The sequence below is a fragment of the Lepisosteus platostomus genome, chromosome 1 (genome assembly GCF_059453375.1).
Source record: "Lepisosteus platostomus isolate fLepPlt1 chromosome 1, fLepPlt1.hap1, whole genome shotgun sequence".
Classification (NCBI taxonomy): Eukaryota; Metazoa; Chordata; class Actinopteri; order Semionotiformes; family Lepisosteidae; genus Lepisosteus; species Lepisosteus platostomus.
In genome coordinates, this window is record NC_142611.1 from 54,820,356 (window position 1) to 54,837,783 (window position 17,428).

General features: G+C 45.5%; 1 protein-coding gene across 2 annotated transcripts in view; it reads right to left on the reverse strand.

Moving 5' to 3' along the window:
• The window catches only part of eif2ak3 (eukaryotic translation initiation factor 2-alpha kinase 3), a 47,657-nt gene that overhangs the window by 10,912 nt on the left and 19,317 nt on the right, over positions 1–17,428 (reverse strand). For both annotated transcript variants that reach the window (XM_088632694.1, XM_088632695.1), the window contains exons 2-10: positions 16,934–17,063; positions 7,256–7,450; positions 6,106–6,236; positions 4,794–5,034; positions 4,107–4,272; positions 2,480–2,620; positions 2,141–2,263; positions 1,722–1,942; positions 580–692 (exon numbers count right to left, since the gene is read on the reverse strand). In XM_088632694.1, the coding sequence (XP_088488820.1) occupies positions 580–692; positions 1,722–1,942; positions 2,141–2,263; positions 2,480–2,620; positions 4,107–4,272; positions 4,794–5,034; positions 6,106–6,236; positions 7,256–7,450; positions 16,934–17,063 (1,461 nt within the window). The remainder of the gene's footprint in view (positions 1–579; positions 693–1,721; positions 1,943–2,140; positions 2,264–2,479; positions 2,621–4,106; positions 4,273–4,793; positions 5,035–6,105; positions 6,237–7,255; positions 7,451–16,933; positions 17,064–17,428) is intronic.

A 17,428-nucleotide genomic window follows, 5' to 3' on the forward strand; every position in this document is an offset into this window, starting at 1 on the left:
ACTGTAGGAGACGACATCTACCATTGAGGTGCAGCCCTCACCCTCACCTAATCAAATTAATGGGGCACTTTAGGGAAGCCAGTTTGTTGCTTTGAACAAGTGTGACTGCCAAATGAACAAATGTAAAACGTACAAAGCTGAACTGCACTCTAGACAAGACACTGGGATAACATCCCCACTCTTACAAACAGCCATGTGATCTTTAAGGACCAAGTAGTCAGGACCTTGGTTTAAGATCCCATCTGCAGGACAACCCCTCTTACAGCACAGCATACCCTGTCACCATACTGGGGTATTTATTCTTGTATAGATGAAAGTGCACTACCTACTGGTTCACCAACACTTTCCACAGCCACCCAGTTCACTTTAAAGGTTTCCCTTTCCAGTACTGACCCGGCTCAGCCTTGCTGAGCTTCTGGGATCTAACAGATCAGGCTACAAAGAGGAAACACTGCTCTGTAAAAGACTTTTGGCATTAAATCACCTCTTACTGGAAAATGCAGGAAGTGTCTGTTATAAAGAAGCAGTTCTAATGTGAGAACCAATAAAACCCAAGACAGTTAAGTCAGAGAACAGTACCTGGACACGTAACCAGTGCTCCGGTTGTCTGTGATAACCACCTCCTTGGGGTCCTCCGATTCCGATTCAAACTTACTGTCAGTCTGACACTGTGTCTCGGACTCCTTCCTCTGCTGTGAGAGGACATAAAGAAACGTTAGTACTGCAGCTTTGCTTTAGAGCTCCAGAGCCATACCCCGTTCTGTCCTGGCATTAGCTAGGCTGATTACATTAAGGTTATCACGACAAATTGAATTCAAAAGGCTGCAAGTCCCATCATTATTGACAGTAAATATTCTTTGGTGCATATGTTCAGGTCTAAAGGATTTTATCAAACATTACACATAGAAAACAAAACCGCAACATGAAAAATATGAAAACATTACCAAGTTAGAATCAGATATGACCTTCCTGAGTATTCATACAAACCTGCTCCAGATCTAAGCTTCCTTTCAACAGGCTGATGGGATGTTCTGCTACTCCTCCTGTTCAAAATTGGCATACAGCAGAAGGTACTGCTTTACTAAAAAGGGCTATGGGAGTATAAAGCAAGCGACCCACAAGGATCCTGTCATTTGTAACCTCTCCTATATCCATGCCCTAGGGGATGAAGTGGACCAGTCAGGTGAGGAATTGTCTGTACCATGCAGCCTAGCCTGCAGCATGCAGTGTGAAGGCAAGCAGGGCAGTTTATTCCCTTGCCACAGCCAGGCAGTCCTTTCAGCTATGCCTTTAAACACAGGAAGATGGAATCTGTGCCCTGCCAGCAAGACTGGCTCTTCAGAGCAGCATTCGGTACATCAGCACAACTCTGCTGATCTCCTGCACACCTGTGTACGCAAGAGACTAGCTAGTCTGAGCTTTAGCAGAAGGCATCTTAGGTCTGGATGGAAATTAGCAATGGCTATTAAAAACACTGAATGATGCCAAAGATCTAACTGTATAACTGATTAACCACTAAAACCTCTTCCAAAAACACATTTCTGAATTGCAATTTGAGGGGCCATAAAACTTGAATAATCTGCACAGTAAGATAGGTAGCCCTGAATTTTAATTTTAAGGAGACTCACTTTGTAAAGACCCTGGCAATAAATCAGGGTCAAGCGGAAGCTGGATCAGAAAAACTCAAGAAGATATTAGTGGGGCAGAGGCCAGACACTTACCCGCACATGCACAGCCGATGGGTGGAAAAACTTGCGGACAATGTAAGTGGTAGCAGCAATGCAGAAGACAATGGTGCCCAGGATCTCCTTCCACCAGGGCAGCAGCAGCACCGGGTCCTTCCTGCGCGGCTCCCTCGGCGACGTGTCCCCAGGAAGGAGGCTGACCGCTGCCTCCCGCCGCCCGCGGTAGCGCTTGCTGTACGGGAAGTAGTACCCATTGTCTGCGCGGCCAGAGAGCAGAGACAACTCTTGAGAGACCGCTCGCTGCAGTGTACTGGATTCGAAATAAAGGTGTTAAAAAGGATGACAGACTTAATTACAAGTTAAATGTAATCAGCTCTCATTAGCAAGGCAGGGAGAAGAGGTGAAATGGGTCCGAACGCCTGCAGTCTCCTGTCCTTGAAGAGCTTTTTACGCACCGTAGGGATACTGCAGGACAGACAGGGCTCCGTTGCTGTACTCCTCGTGGGAGAACTTGTCGTTGTTCAGACACTTGTCAAATTCCTCGGAGCCCACCAGCACCGGGGTCCGCGAGGGCGAATCTGCACAGCAGGGGGGCAGAAAACAAACTGCATGTGGAACCAGAGCTCGTGGGGTGACAGTAACACATGCTTAGTGTTAGCAAGCACCAGTCATACTTCGATATTCTTGAAGGTCGGCTGGTATAAATGACAGGCTTCCAGGTTATCGCACATAATAAACATCGCAGATTAAGCTACACAAAGATGTCGGCAGTGACGGGGGGTTATGTGACTCACGGATCAGAGGCTTCCACTTGACAGTGGGCAGGGAGATGATGCTGTTGTCAGAGCTTCGGCTGTCCAGGGCTTTGGACTTGGTGGGGAATTTCTCCGAGACTCGGACAGAGGACTGCAGGTAGAGCTGTCCCCGGAACATGCCTGCAAGAGAAGGAAGAGTAAAACAACATACTCCTCCAAAACATAAGCATTCAAATAGTAACTCATTTTAAAAAAACATACACAGTATTTTAAAATATTAAAACAATACCAATAATTTTAAGAATGCAGCGATAACTGACAGCAAATAACAGGCTAGGTAATTTGCCTGCTTCTGTATATGAGTGCAACTACCACCTCACAGAACAGGGTAGTGTGGAAAAGCTTTGCTAAAATAAAATTAACATTGTACAGTGTCCTCATGTGTAAAAACAGCATAACCTTACACAAGTTCATAGATTCTGCACTTAATCATCTGGACCCAAGACATCCATCTTTCCCTTAGCATGCAGGTCGGGGAAAAAGCATATCTATTGGGACAGGTCATCATCAGCATGATCTACATCATACTGAATAAAATGTAAAACAAATGCAAAGTGATTGCAAAGGACATGGCACCTATTGATTTGTGGAAAGAAATTAAGAGTTTAAGAGCTTATAGAACAGACTGTTCCTTCACAAAAATGCACCCTGGCTAGACTGGACAAATTAAACGCAAGGTTCGCTGATGCTGTTAGCCACAAGTTGGCAAGAGCAAGAGCACCAACTTTTGGGCCGCACTCAATACTGTGACAATCACCTATACGTTTATAGTGGAATACAATATGAAGCGTTTTGCAAACTTGTGCAATGCCAGAAAGAGACACTGCGCAGAACCTAGCCGACGTGTTGATGGCCACTGTAGAACATGGCACCTTAAAAAGTATTTCACTGCCTGCATCTACGGCAACACCAGCAAGATTGTTTTAGCAAACTCTGCCTTTCGTGCATGGAAATTGCATTGATGATTCGCACATCGGCAGCTGTCAATGATGCTGTTTTAACTTAACAGCATGCATGTGGTTGATACTGCTAGCCAACTTAGATCCCATTTTCTTTCAGAGATCAGAGTGACTGCCTGCTCTCACACGTTGCACAGGAACGGGAGAGTCCTAGAGCACTGCACCCTGGGAAACCCACTAAGCCATTGACTCCAGGCTCATTGCCATTTCCCTGTGCTTTTAAAATGCTGACTGAAGCCCCATTAAAAACGAATACATTCAGGACTTCATTTTAAAACAGGTGTTAACCCTGGTTTCTTAGCAGAATAACTTGGCATGCTCGCACAATCTAACCTATCTGAAGTCTGTAATCCAACTAGTGATGAATTATATCTATACATACAGTACAAGGAACTATCATTTCTTCCTAAAAAATTATACTTCTGTCATAGTGTAAGAATTACCTCATCTTGGAAATACACGATAATGGTGCCATTGTGGTCAAGTGCTGGAAACACAATATTAAAGATACAATAACTTGGCTATACAGACGCTCTTTATTGCCTTGATCACTCTGATTTACACCTGTGTGGGGTGACAAAGTCCAGTAGTCTTCTTTATGAAAACAGCCAAGCCCTTGTGTTTTAAAAATGGAAGCAGGAAGTTACCCAGGTAGATGCTAGATTCAGTGGCACCACGAGCAGCCTCCACAATTTCCTCCTCTTCCTCCAGCACAGAGTCAGGGCGCGAGGTGTAACTGGTGTCGTCAAACAGGTTGATGGGGATCACCTTCCCTCCTCGGACCAGCCAGGCTGAGGCTATGGGGGTGCAGAACTGTGGACACAGCAGACATTCACTCAGGAACTGACGGAAGAGAAGGGGTCAGGGGCTAGCAGAGAACACAGCGTACCCAGACCATTCATCCTTCCTGAAACAAAATCTTCCTGAAACCTGCCATCCATAAACGTCTTAAATGCTCAACAAGAACAGGTATTTCTGATGAAGCAGTGGCTAGGGTTCTGGACTCATAACAAAGGTTTAAGTGGATTTGCTGCAGTAAAATTACCAGCTGCATAAATGCATACAAACGTCATCAGACAAAAAATAATGAGGAACAAGTAATAGGTTTATTCCATGCTGGAGGCTCCACAACCGAAACGTTGTGTTTTCTTTCTTCTCTTTTCAGCATGGAATAAACTTGTTCCTTTGCAGCCCGTACATGCTGACGCAGCTACCCACCTGAACTACAAAAAATAATCAGGTTTTCTTACAGTGAATGCTTAATCAGATTTGAGCTGAGAACTGCAGACCTGTGCCATGTGCTGTGCAGCTAAGGCATGACTCATAACTCTCACCTGATGCTCCCACACCAGTTGCCCCCCTGGCTTGTTGCTGAAGGCCATGACCTTCCAGTCAGGCACGGACACTTTGATGACGAGGTCCCTGGTCTCAGCCTTGGGCTCGTCATCCTCACAGATCACGCGCTGCCCCTCTCGCCACGCCCCCCCGCCAGCTGGCTCTCCCTCCAGGTAGTTCACCGCCGTCTGCACCGCAGGCACAAACTTAAGCTCGAAGTGCCCCACGCTGAAGTTCCACCTGTTGGGGCAAACCGCACAGTCAAGCACAGTGGTGCAACACTCCCAGGCCTGAAAAGCACAGTGCAACTCGGTTACAACACAGCCCGTTACTGTGTGGAATCCATGACATACTGGCTCCTGTGTCCCAGAAGAACAGTACAAAGCCGGGAGAAAATGAATCCTTCACTCTTGAGTGTGAAAGTCAAAATGAAATTGATTGTGCTGGACAAGTTGAGAAAAGGTGAAACTCCTGAAGCACTATACCAATCACCCCTCACCCTTTTTCAACAACATATTTACATACAGTATATCCAATATTTTAGGATTAATGTATAAACAATGTATAAATACAGGTATTATCAGTTCTCCAGCCTGTAGTCAGATCGAGAAAGTGAGTGACGGGGAACACTGTTGGCTTAAACAAAGAGGCAAAACAACAAATTCCTAAAAAAACTCGAAGCAAGTGAACCTGCAAAGTAACTGATTTTTTTTTTAGTTACTGCATTTCACCGTAGACCTGACATTAGAAGACACAGTTCTAACAAAACACCTGTGCACTAACACTGCATTTTTAGGAAAAGTAAAAAACTTTTTGGCAATATTACAAAACAAGTATGAAATATAACAATTGTATATACAAGTAAACATCTGTCAACTCCATTATTTATGGTTCACCTTTATAAGAAGTGTATAAATGAAAGAGGCTCAACTTTGAGCTTATTGAAACGTGATTCCTATTCGATATCATCTAATAACTTGACTCATGGGCACAGCAAACCATTCTGGGGACAGAAACGCTAGCACTCACTGCAAGATGAGTAACACAGTGCTAGTCCTGGTCACAGACACCAGGCCAATTTACAGATTTCACCATCAGTTCAAAAGTGGCACAGGGGGACCAACAGTCTGCTCAAATGATCCAAACTCAGGACAGGCCAGGGCCAAGCCATGCCCAGTAGAGACAGCACAGCCTGTCTTGCTTGGTCCCTGCCTGCACGCTCGTGCACACGGATATGCCCAAATATGCATGCCTTCTCATACACGGGTGTCCCCAGCCCAGCCCGCCGGCCACGTGGCTCTGGAGACTCACTTCTCGTTGCCGCTGCGGGGCCCGACCGCTCGCACGGTCTTCTGTGTTCTCTGCAGCAGCAACACATCCTCCGGCTCCAGCTCCTCCTCCTCCCAGCGGCTGCAGCCCACGGCCGAGCAGATATACCGCAGCTAGCGGGACAGAGAGAGGGAGAGAGAGGGGGACAACAGCAGCATTACCAGCAGGGTCCAGCCTGGGTCGCTTCTGAACAACTTGAGCGCAGGGGTGTTGGAAAGGTAACTGGGACACGAAGGCTGGAGGTATGAAACAGGCTCTTAATAATAATAATAATAATTAATAATTAATAATAATAATAATTGCTTACACTTATATAGCGCTTTTCTGGACACTCCACTCAAAGCGCTTTACAGGTAATGGGGACTCCCCTCCACCACCACCAATGTGCAGCATCCACCTGGATGATGCGACGGCAGCCATAGTGCGCCAGAACGCTCACCACACACCAGCTATCAGTGGGGAGGAGAGCAGAGTAATGTAGTCAATTCATAGAGGGGGATTATTAGGAGGCCATGATTAGTAAGGGCCAATTGGAAATTTGGCCAGGACACCGGGGTTACACCCCTACTCTTTTTTCGAGAAGCGCCCTGGGATTTTTAATGACCACAGAGAGTCAGGACCTCGGTTTTACGTCTCATCCGAAGGACGGCGCCTGTTTACAGTATAGTGTCCCCATCACTATACTGGGGCATTAGGACCCACATGGACCGCAGGGTGAGCGCCCCCCACTGGCCCCACTAACACCTCTTCCAGCAGCAACCTTAGTTTTTCCCAGGAGGTCTCCCATCCAGGTACTGACCAGGCTCACACCTGCTTAGCTTCAGTGGGTTGCCAGTTGTGAGTTGCAGGGTGATATGGCTGCTGATATGGCTCTTCATAGCTCTCCTGCGCTGCCACCTCCCCTTGCCTCACCCCAGCCAAACAACCAGCACAGGTCTGCCGCTGGTGATGGGCTGGGCGTGAGTGAAAAGAGGTGAGCCCTGCTCTTTGCTGCTGCTGCTCCCCGAGGGGTGGACAGCACCCTCCACCCTCACACCTTCCTCGGCAGAGATGGTTCAGAGCACCCCCCTCCACATCATCAGCCCCAAGGGGAAGGACACCGGCTGCTCAGGGCGTGACAAGCTGGACACACCTTGCCACTGTAGGCGCCCAGGCCATAGGTGGTGAGAGACTTGCCCCCGACGAGCACCGTGTCCTCCCTGATGCGGTAGGAGGACTCCAGCAGGGACTCCACCGTGAAGGGCACCGACTCCATGCTCTCCCGGTCCCGGTCCCACTGGAACAGCGCACCCTCCAGCGATGGGATGATCATCTTATTCCCAAACACCTTGCAGGAGGAAAAAAAAAATGGTTTTTGATCCACACAGATAGGGGGTTAAGGTTAGCAGTTCCAAATTTCATCACTGAAAAAGTTTTAACATCCAGGTGGGGCTGTACATTGGTGGTGGTGGAGGGGAGTCCCCATTACCTGTAGAGCGCTTTGAGTGGAGTGTCCAGAAAAGCGCTATATAAGTGTAAGCAATTAATTATTAATTAATTAAACAACAGTGGCTGGGTTGGGATCACTAAGTTTACAGGAATTTCAGTGAGCTAGTCACAATTACCTGCCTGAAGGTTGACAGGTTTAAATGCATAGTTTGAGATGTAGATACACATACACATAGATAATAGGGAATTTATATAGAGAGACTTAATCTGGGGCTCAGTTATATCAAATGTAACTGTAATTACGGACTATTTTCACATTTTTGGTATTGCATAACCCTAACCATGGGAAGCTTTAATTGAATTAATATTAGGTAGCCCAGAATCAGTACTAATCAGAGTACACATTTTTTTTCAAATACAGTTAGTAACATCGATTGACAAGTAATCACAGCCACTGAAATACTGCCCTTGCTTGACAAAAGTGTTTCTGAAATGCAGATGTAATGTATCACTACAGCTGGGAGCAGTGCAGACAGCCACTACAACGGATCAGCCATACTCTTCTCACTGTTGCTCCGTGGGCGCCAGACACAGGATCCATTGTACAGAAGGCTTCAAATCATCACGGGCTTTGCAAAGAGCTTAATTAGCTTAATTTCTCCACAGAGATTAGTGAACAAAGTCAATCATTTATTGTTCTTATGCTAAGACCCTGGTACTTAGACTAAATGCCTGACTGACATCCAAACAGATCTACTGCTTTGTTCTAGAAAGCACAATGTGAAGACTTCAAGCAGTGTGGCTTGCTGAGGAACGTCTTCACTTTCCTACCTTCTTGGCACAGGATCCTAGAGCTCAGCCTGACCCCAAAAGCCTGGCTGAGGTTTGGCCAATTCATTTTGAACAGTGCTCTAGATTTTGAGCTCAGCTCAGTTTTGGCCCAGTGATGTGCTGCTCCAGAAGGGAAGAGACAGCTTAACTTTGTAGCCACGTGGGCAGTGAAACAATAAGTCAGGGACAGAGTAATGGTCTTGTTGCAAGTGTTGACAGCAAGAGAACTTGAAAGGTGATGAACTTTAACTCATTTTAACAGTACGTGACATTGATTTGATTAAGCAGTATATGAACAAATGCACAGAAACCTAAGCAAACCAAGTACTAGTTTAGCAAACTAAGTACTAAATCAAAATTTGGTCATAATAGAGGAATCCATTTAAGTCAAACAATGTATTTACACTACACCTTCTGGGAAATTAGTGCCCAACAACTTCACTTTCCATGAGACTTTCATACAGCACATCATGCCATGAATATCGACATTGGTTTTTCAATATAGCCAGCAATAAAGGTTTCCTTCTGCGGTTTCTCCTTGTGACAGGCAGATTGAATGAGGTCTTTAGTTTTTAAATTAGTCACAGTGCTTGTTTCCTACAGTACAGTATGTGTTCCAATCCGCTCTTCCTACCAGAGCACACATTACCTACTGACAGACCCTCCAGGAAAGGGCTCACTGAGATATAGTGAACACAGACTGTAACAGGGACAAGGCCACAGTGCAAGCAAAAATGTAAAGTATCATGACTTGGAAGACTGCTGGAGTTCCATGCTTACTTTTGAGTGTTTAGCTGGGACTCGCATTTGTCAAATCAGGAACTCCCAATCCACTCCACTTAGAAAAGTAAAAAGTTTAGTTCTGTAGAGTGCATAGTTTTAAATTTAGCTTCAAACTGAGATTTTAGCATCCTTTCCCCCCCATGAGAATTTTAAGTGCATGGAGTTCCTGTATAGCTGCTTTGAACTGGTGCTTTAAAATGTAGTAATAACGGCTGATGTCATCTGTTCACACTAAGACAGCATGACTACACACCATACTGGCCACTGATTGGGTAGCAAGAGGTTTTAACAAGGAATTTAAATAGCACGGCAGTGAGTCATCCTGCTCATTTTATCCCAGATAAAATCTACAGCGGAATCCAGCTTAACCTGTTACTTCATAATGGCTTTCATTCAGGACCACAGAGATTATCTCAAAGAGTTAATAATGTGTCATTCTACATTACCGATAGCATCATCAGATGTTCACCCTGACCAGTGAAGTCTATATCCTTCCTGCTCTTTTTTTAATTAATTCATAATCTGCCCTTGTAATGCAGTTCAACAAAGTGCTCCGAAGTCTATATCTAGGGATTATGTACTTTAACTAGAAACAACAGAGGAGAAAACACTTTAAATGCTAGGAAAAAAAACCAAGAGGGAGAATATAGTCTCAGGAGGACAGCAAGACTTCATTTGCCTTTCCACTGCGGGAGAGCTACAAGTTTTCTACAAAACACGGAAGGAGTGCATTTGTCATAAGATCCATCAAAGCAGTCAACCTGTGAAAGACCCAGTACTGGAGACTGAGCCAAGACATGCTCCCAGTGCAGCAGAGCTCTACCCCAAACGGGCTCTTCAGCCTCTCAAAATGGATCTTTAGCACAGGCAAAAGGGTAGAGGAGGGTGTACCACAGTCTATTTCCAAGGAGTCAAAGAAGAACAATTTCTGATTTGAAGACCTTTCTTTGAGAAGATGAAAATACCCTGAATTACACAATTATTAGCTAAACTTCCTTGCCATTTTTTGGAGTTTGATTCAGCCTACAGCTCCTAGTAACACAATACAGGGACGACTGGCAGCAGGTACTGCGCACACTAACCCTGTATTTTTCACGAGTCTGGGCGCGAAGTGCAAAGCGTGGCAGAGATACGGCCTCGTGCCGGAGTCCCGGGACGCATCAGCGCACCCCTGACTGCACACAGACGGCAGACACATCGGCCGCACAGCGCGGACGGTGCACTGACGCACTTGTCAGACTGAATTTACCCTGACAGCCTAGACAGGCTGGCTACAGCAAAACATGTTAGTGTCTGATGGGGGCTTGGGGAGACACGCACGGTGTAGGACAGCCTGTCCAGAGAATAAGGAAGTTTAGGGAATGAAGCAAGATGAGCTGAACTGCCTCCTCGTTACCTTTATGTTGATACAGTGCAACATAAAACTTTAATAAGTGCTACAGCATGTTTAAATCGACAGAGCAGGCAATCCCTTCTACAAAAAAACCTTGCGCTATTCAAGGATTGTGGTAAACTCAGTTACTCTATTAAATACCACGTTATTGTGGTTCGTGTCCATTATAGTGCTGTATCATTTTATCCTAAATTGTAATTACTCTGCTGACCAGTCAAAAACTTTGATCCATCTGTTATTGAAACAAAGGTTTATATACAGTAACTATAAAGTGTTGTAATATAAATGGTCAAGTCCACAGCTGAGCCTAGATTCGGTATCATTAAGCCGACAGAGAGAATGCGATTCTGCTCCCTGACATGAAAGGAGTCCATCACCATGTGCACAGCTGGATAGACAGGATCCTTTGGGAGGTAAAGTTCCTTTGGGCAAGAGAACAACAGCATTGGTCACAGCAGGGAGACAAGGATACAAACACAGCATCTAAGTCACAAGTCCCGACTACTGCTCATCACTGTTAAATTACAGGGGTTCGATTCCAGGCTGGGGTGCCTTCTGTGCATGCCTACCCTGGAGTAGATCGGACTCTTAATTATTCCTGTGTACCTGGTAGTGCAGCATACTCTGTAATAGTGTGGTAATTCAGAACAAGCAGCTTTCTAAATGATTAATGTCAAGTATTAACAGAACCCAATTTACAATTGTAAATGTCCTACAATGAGACTGTATTGTTTAATAGTTGAAAAGGAATAGCAGTTCTGATCGCTGAGTAGGATCGTCATGGGGGCTGTGAGGTCTGACTGCGTTTCTGAAGAGACTGTAACAATGCAGTACAACTAACTTAGCTTAAATTGAGATACACTTTGACATTTCTGTGGATAGATCCACAAAAGCAGGGGAAAGAATTAAGTAAGATCATACTAGTTAGTAGTATAACACAGAACATGAAAAGTGTTTATTTTTGCCTGCCTACGGAGCCCAGGTCATCAGGAAGAAGCCTGGCCTCAGTGAGCAGTGGTTGAGTAAGGAGGTGAGGAGTTCCAGCGCAGGGTGATCGAGGGCCAGCCTGTCCTCAGGATGACAGCAGCACAGGGCTCCTCCAAAGGCATGCACAGCAGAGCGGGGGAGGGGCTGGGCCAAGCAATGACATCACCCTCTGCTGGAGCATTACCTCATCCTAATCCTGCACATCATGACTCACTCCAGATTGGCTGGGCTCCTATCTCTTTGAAGTGACAGTGGGTTTGCAGACTTGCTGTTTATCCACTGCACTCGCCACATTCCTCACACCCCCATAGGTAAAGACTTTATTTCGGTTCCACGGCAGGAGCCAATGGCATTGGCCAGACCCCTAATCACTAAGCAGACTGGTGTCTCAAGGACAGGGCTTACGAATCAAACTGCCTGGTTACAAAACGCCAGGGGTTGCTGGAGCTCACAGCCAATCAGCGCCCACTCCGAGCAGGCAACAGTATGAGGTTACTGGCGTTTGAAGAGACAGGTTAGAAACTGCTTAAAAAGCAGAACAAAAATACCTGTCAGAGTGAAACATCCCCCTGAGCTACAAACTTTTAACATCTAGAGCTAATTCGTAATAGGACCCCTGCTCTGTCAGCTCCCCCACCAAACTGGACAATCACGATTGCAATGATCAAACCTTTCGCAAAAAACAAAATAGCCCAAATAAAGAGCAATAAAGAGCTGTCAAAATTTATTGGCAGAAAAATGAAAGAAGCCATGCCTCACAAGCTGAGCTTCACAGACCTCTCTTCAGGCTGGAATCACATGCTTTGCCAGGCAGAAAGAAGACTATTGTGAGACTGAAGTTCAAGTTCAACACTCAAGCAGATCAGATCTAGACGAAAGAACAGCGGGCAGAGCGGGATAACAGAAGAACGAGGAGTTTAATGTGACTTTAGGAGTCGAGCTCTGCTACGCCAACCTCTTCCAAGCCCAGACCATCAACAGTCCATGAGCTGAGATCAAATAATTTACTGGAGATTGTTTAAACAGTTTAATTTCAGGCAGAGTTTGTTCCTGATGTGCAGTAGCAAAGTGCCTTCGTATCCGTCCTGTCAGTGATTTAATTACTACAATTCTGTCCGACAGTCTCTGGTTTTAAAGAAATGTATTTAGAAGAAGTTAAGCAGACCGCAACAAGGGGTTCATCTATACAGACTGAGGCCCGTTCTTTATTACAACCTGTATTACCTGCATTCATTACGGTTTCAATAAATATGGGAATGTCTAAGTGACTGAATAGTCCTCCAAGAAGTGAAAGTGTACTCCTGTAAGATGAAATGGGCACACAGGAAAGACTGGGTTGTCCGTGGATAATTCCCCACCCCTTTGTAAACCTCCCCTTTTTGATTTACTAGATGCAACGGACAATGTTTAAAGCATACTGTAAGGCCCCCCGTTTTCAAAATGTAGTTGACTGCAATGAGCATTAGAAGAAAATATACTTTGTACAGGGATCTGAATTAAAACTAACAAAAAAGCCAAGGGTGTTGACTAGTTCTGGTAAGGTATGTCACTCAAATAATTTCTGGAAAATTCCCATCTGTAGTAATGGGTAAAATGCAAGTTTGTTTTACATACAAGTGCCACTGAAATAAGAGGCAGAGGTAACTTTCAGGAAGAAAAAGGCAAAGGGGAAAAAAAAAAAAATCAAGGCATTAAAGGTGCCCAGCAGCCAACAGGACAGCAGGGGGCAGCACCAGGCTCTTGGTTCTCTTAGGTTAGTCCGATGCACAGAAGATATCTTCTACATGCTTGTTTAAACTCTAATGGAAACAAAACAGCAATTTACAAAGTTATCAGGAAAATCTAGTCTTTTTGAAAAATCTGTACTGAAATTTTAAAGAACAGACAGGAAAACTCCTTATGCTTATTTCTGTCGTGAAAAGGACTGATCAAAAGGGACTGTAGGGCGGCACAATGGCAAAGGAGTTAGTATTGCTGCAGTGCTGGGGGCCTGGGTTCAATTCCAAACCTGGGGTGCTATTTGTGTGGCGTTTGGATGCTGTCCACATATTCGTGTGGGTTTCCTCCATGGGCTCTGCTTTTCCCCCACAGTCCAAAAACATACTGGTAGATTAATTGGCTTCTGGGAAATGAGCCCGCGGCACAAGTGTGTGCTTGTCTGTGTCCGTGTGTCTGTGCTGCAGCGGACTGGTGTCCTGTCCAGGCTGTACCCTGCCTTGTGCCCATTTCTTGCCAAGAGTGGTCTTGGCTCCCCTGCAACCCTAAATTTGAGGAAGCGGATAGAAAACCGATGATATCAACGTAAGAGGTGCATCTATGACTCTCTGCAGCCGGAGGTTTTCCTCTTCTTGTGGGAATCTGTTCCATTCCTCTCGCAGAGCGACGTGTGAAAGGGCACGTGTTCCAAGCCACACGTTCAACGCTACTCGAACCTGGAAACCCGAGCATCCGGAGCACTGTGACCTTCTCATCTAACGCTCTGCAAGAAACCTGTTGTCGCATGAGTGGCATAGGGTTGTGGATTCTGCAGCTGGAATACTGTTACGTCAGGAGCACGTGAGGACCTGGGACATCACCAGTGCTGTCACATTACCATTAATCCCTACAAGCGGAGGACACGACACTGGTGTACTTTCCCCGTCAAGTGTTGTGCGCAATCTTTGTTGCTCCGCCTGCCAGTATCGCACTCCTGAATGTCTACAAGGCTGGTCTGCATAGAAGTGACAGCGCACAGACTTGGTGCAGCCTTCAACCAGCCAATGGCAGGAAAACATCGATTTCATGATTCAACAGGTTAAATCCTCTCATCACCTGCACTTAATCTATTTCTTTGATCAATGAGGCAATATAATCATTAGGCATCAGTCAAAGTCATTCTAGAGTACAAATCACCACTCAATCAAAATAAATCTAAAATATTTTATCAATAAGCAAAGTCTGAAAGTCAATATATGGTTCCCTCCAACAGTACTGGAGGAGCAAAGTCAAAACTTATGTATGACTTATACACAGACAGACATATCTACCTGTTTGAATTTTACACAATTTCAATATCTCAACTTTAAATATAGGAAAAACCCAGCTTTCAGGACATTAAATAAGATGTTCACCATACACATTTAGTGTACCCGTCACACATTTCAAATCTATTAAATCAGAATTATCCATTGTAAACCAGTAAGGAGCAGAAGAGAATGAACATTAATTGCAGGGAGTGAAGAACAATTTATCAGCTTTCCTATTGAGTCTGGCAACAGAAGGGAAGCTGTAGTTGGGAATAAACTGCAATTTGAACCTTTACAAAAGTTAAAACATTTTCCTCTTGGTTGGAGGTCCTAATGATTAAACCAGTGCCAATAAAGGTTAAGTAAGTGAAGGCAGTAAGGGTGAAGTCCTGCACTGGCCTGGGATGCACCTGCACAGTGAATGACAGAACTGAGGTTTGGAAGCAAGTGAATAACAGAGATGTGTATGACCACAATTAATTTCAGCAAGCAGCTCTTTTCCTAATCTCTCCATCAGGCAGGCACGTGCAAACAAACAGTGCGAAGGAGATAAGGTGCTTGCAGCTGGAGAGCTGACGTCACACAGGATACTGACTACTCATCTCTGCAGACACAAAAATGCTTCTAGACTAACAAGTACTAAAAAAAACCACTAGCAATGTAAGTGAAGGAACAGCTGATTGGTGAAAACAGTGCAGGAAGTGGGCTGCTAACAGACTGGACGAGTAGAAGGTGGCACGCTCACACAATCTGGCCTTTCGATTCTCACAGCTTTGCAGACCCCGGTCTCCTTATACCAGGAGGGTTCAGGGGTGATGAGCCCCCAGGAGCTCTCGCTAGCACTGCCCCCCAAAGAATGACAGGGAAATCACTTGCAGAGCCTGAGCACAATAAGAGCTGAAAATCAAGAGGAATGAGCCATTTGTGGTACTGTTCGAACGCAGTGGATGAGTCCAACACAGAAGAAAAAAAGAACTTTCCCCAGATGCTTTTCCTTTGGGTATACCAAAAGTGTGTCCCTTTGCTTTTCTTGTCAGTACGGAATACACCTTTACCTTTTTCTCAGCTTTTTATGCAGGTCCAAAGAGCCGGGGAAAAGACTGTTCAAGGCTGGAGAGAGCTGCAAATACTATTCAAACATAATCCACCCCGGGCACAGCCATGTGTTGAGCTGCGAGGTGTAGGGAGCAGGGAGGGATATCTGGATCCGTGAAGGTAATGAGCTTTGAGGACAGGGGGAATGCTCAATGCCAGACAACAGGATTGTCATTTATTACCCTTTGGTTCTATATTTTCCTCTAAATAAAAACTGGATTTAAAAAAAGATGGTAAAGTACCAATTCGAAAACTACTGCTTTTTTCCCCCAGACTGAACACTGTATTGGCAACACAGGAGAGGTTGGGTCTTGGAGTTTTGACAAACCAGCCCCACACTTTTTAAGTCCCTTGCTCGAATCATCATGAAGGGAGCTCGGCTATTCCTCTCCTGCTCCTTCTGGAGGCCCAGTCCTCCTCCAGTCATCTCTCAATGGCGTCGTCTGCATGGGACTCCCTTACAACAGCTGCATTCATTCGTATGTAGAAAGCATTTGCAGATATCTCTACACCCTGAATTAAAACTATAAAAATAACATATGCAATAATGTCTGTTCCTTATCTTATCCAATCATTAAGATACTGTAAGCAGGCTACGCAGAGCTGGGTGAGCCCCCAACCTCGCCCTGAAGAGATGCAATAGAAAATGATATTCAGATGTGCTATGAATCACAGAATCTCTACCTGAAGAACATCGGAAACTTATGAGAAAGGAGTGCAGAAACGGATCCAGCAGAGGGGTATTGACTCGGTGAATGTGCCTCAATTGCTCAATTAAAAGCAAATGGGAGGTCTAGAAAAGGACACTGCAGGAGGAGGCACCCCCAAATCCTGAGTGAGGAACGCTTCCGGACCAGAGTCCACTGACAGCCATGTTATTTAGCTTACTATTCTGATCTTAAATACTGGGACAAGAGCTCTGGTCTTGTTCTTCCACTCCAGAACCTAATGAGTCCTTATAGGGCTCCGAATGGGCAGTCTGACCACAATGGGGAAAAGGACCTTTACAGCAACACTGTCAGTACCGTCTAAAACACTTTATTTAAACTTTAGATTTCACTAATGGTTATGTTTTATGGATAGTTTATGTCTGGATTGTTGTTTTGTACAAATTTATTCCCACAAAGCACCTTGAACTGCTTTAAGTTTTATATAGTGTCCATCATGAATAAAATAGTTTGTGATAACTGAGCTCACTAGAACACTTGTGCTAGTTTGGTATGGGCTGCAAGGGCTGTGTGTTGGGCAGCTGGCATACAGTATGCATGGAATGTGTCAGTCGGGCTACCTCTGGCTTGCTGAGGCTGGAGGAGACCAGGCAGCCTGAACCCATGTCCAGGTCCCACTGCTTCCGGCCCTGATTCTCTGGGTCCAGGGCCGAGATCCGCCCGTCCAAGGTACTGATGATCACCAGAGACCTGCAGAGACAAACAGATTTGTAAACGAAAAACTGCACCAAATAAGCAGTTTTCCCATGCTAAAACCAAGACTGTCTGGCTGCTCCCGTCCTGTCCCAGCCCTCCTACAGAGTTATTCAGCAATTCAGAAACATGCAGCCTGTGGGACTGGCAGCACACAGTACAGCGGAGCCAGAATGAGAGGAATGTGCTAATGACTGCACATGGCTCTGCGTTCTCTCAAGCACACACCTGTGGTCATCTCACCCCTCCCCCCTTGTGTGGGGCCCCGCTGGCCAGAGCTGACCCCTCCATGGCCCCCCTGCCCCACTTGGGGCCTCCAGTGACCAGAGCACCAGGAGCAGAGTTGGAATAGAACCATGAGT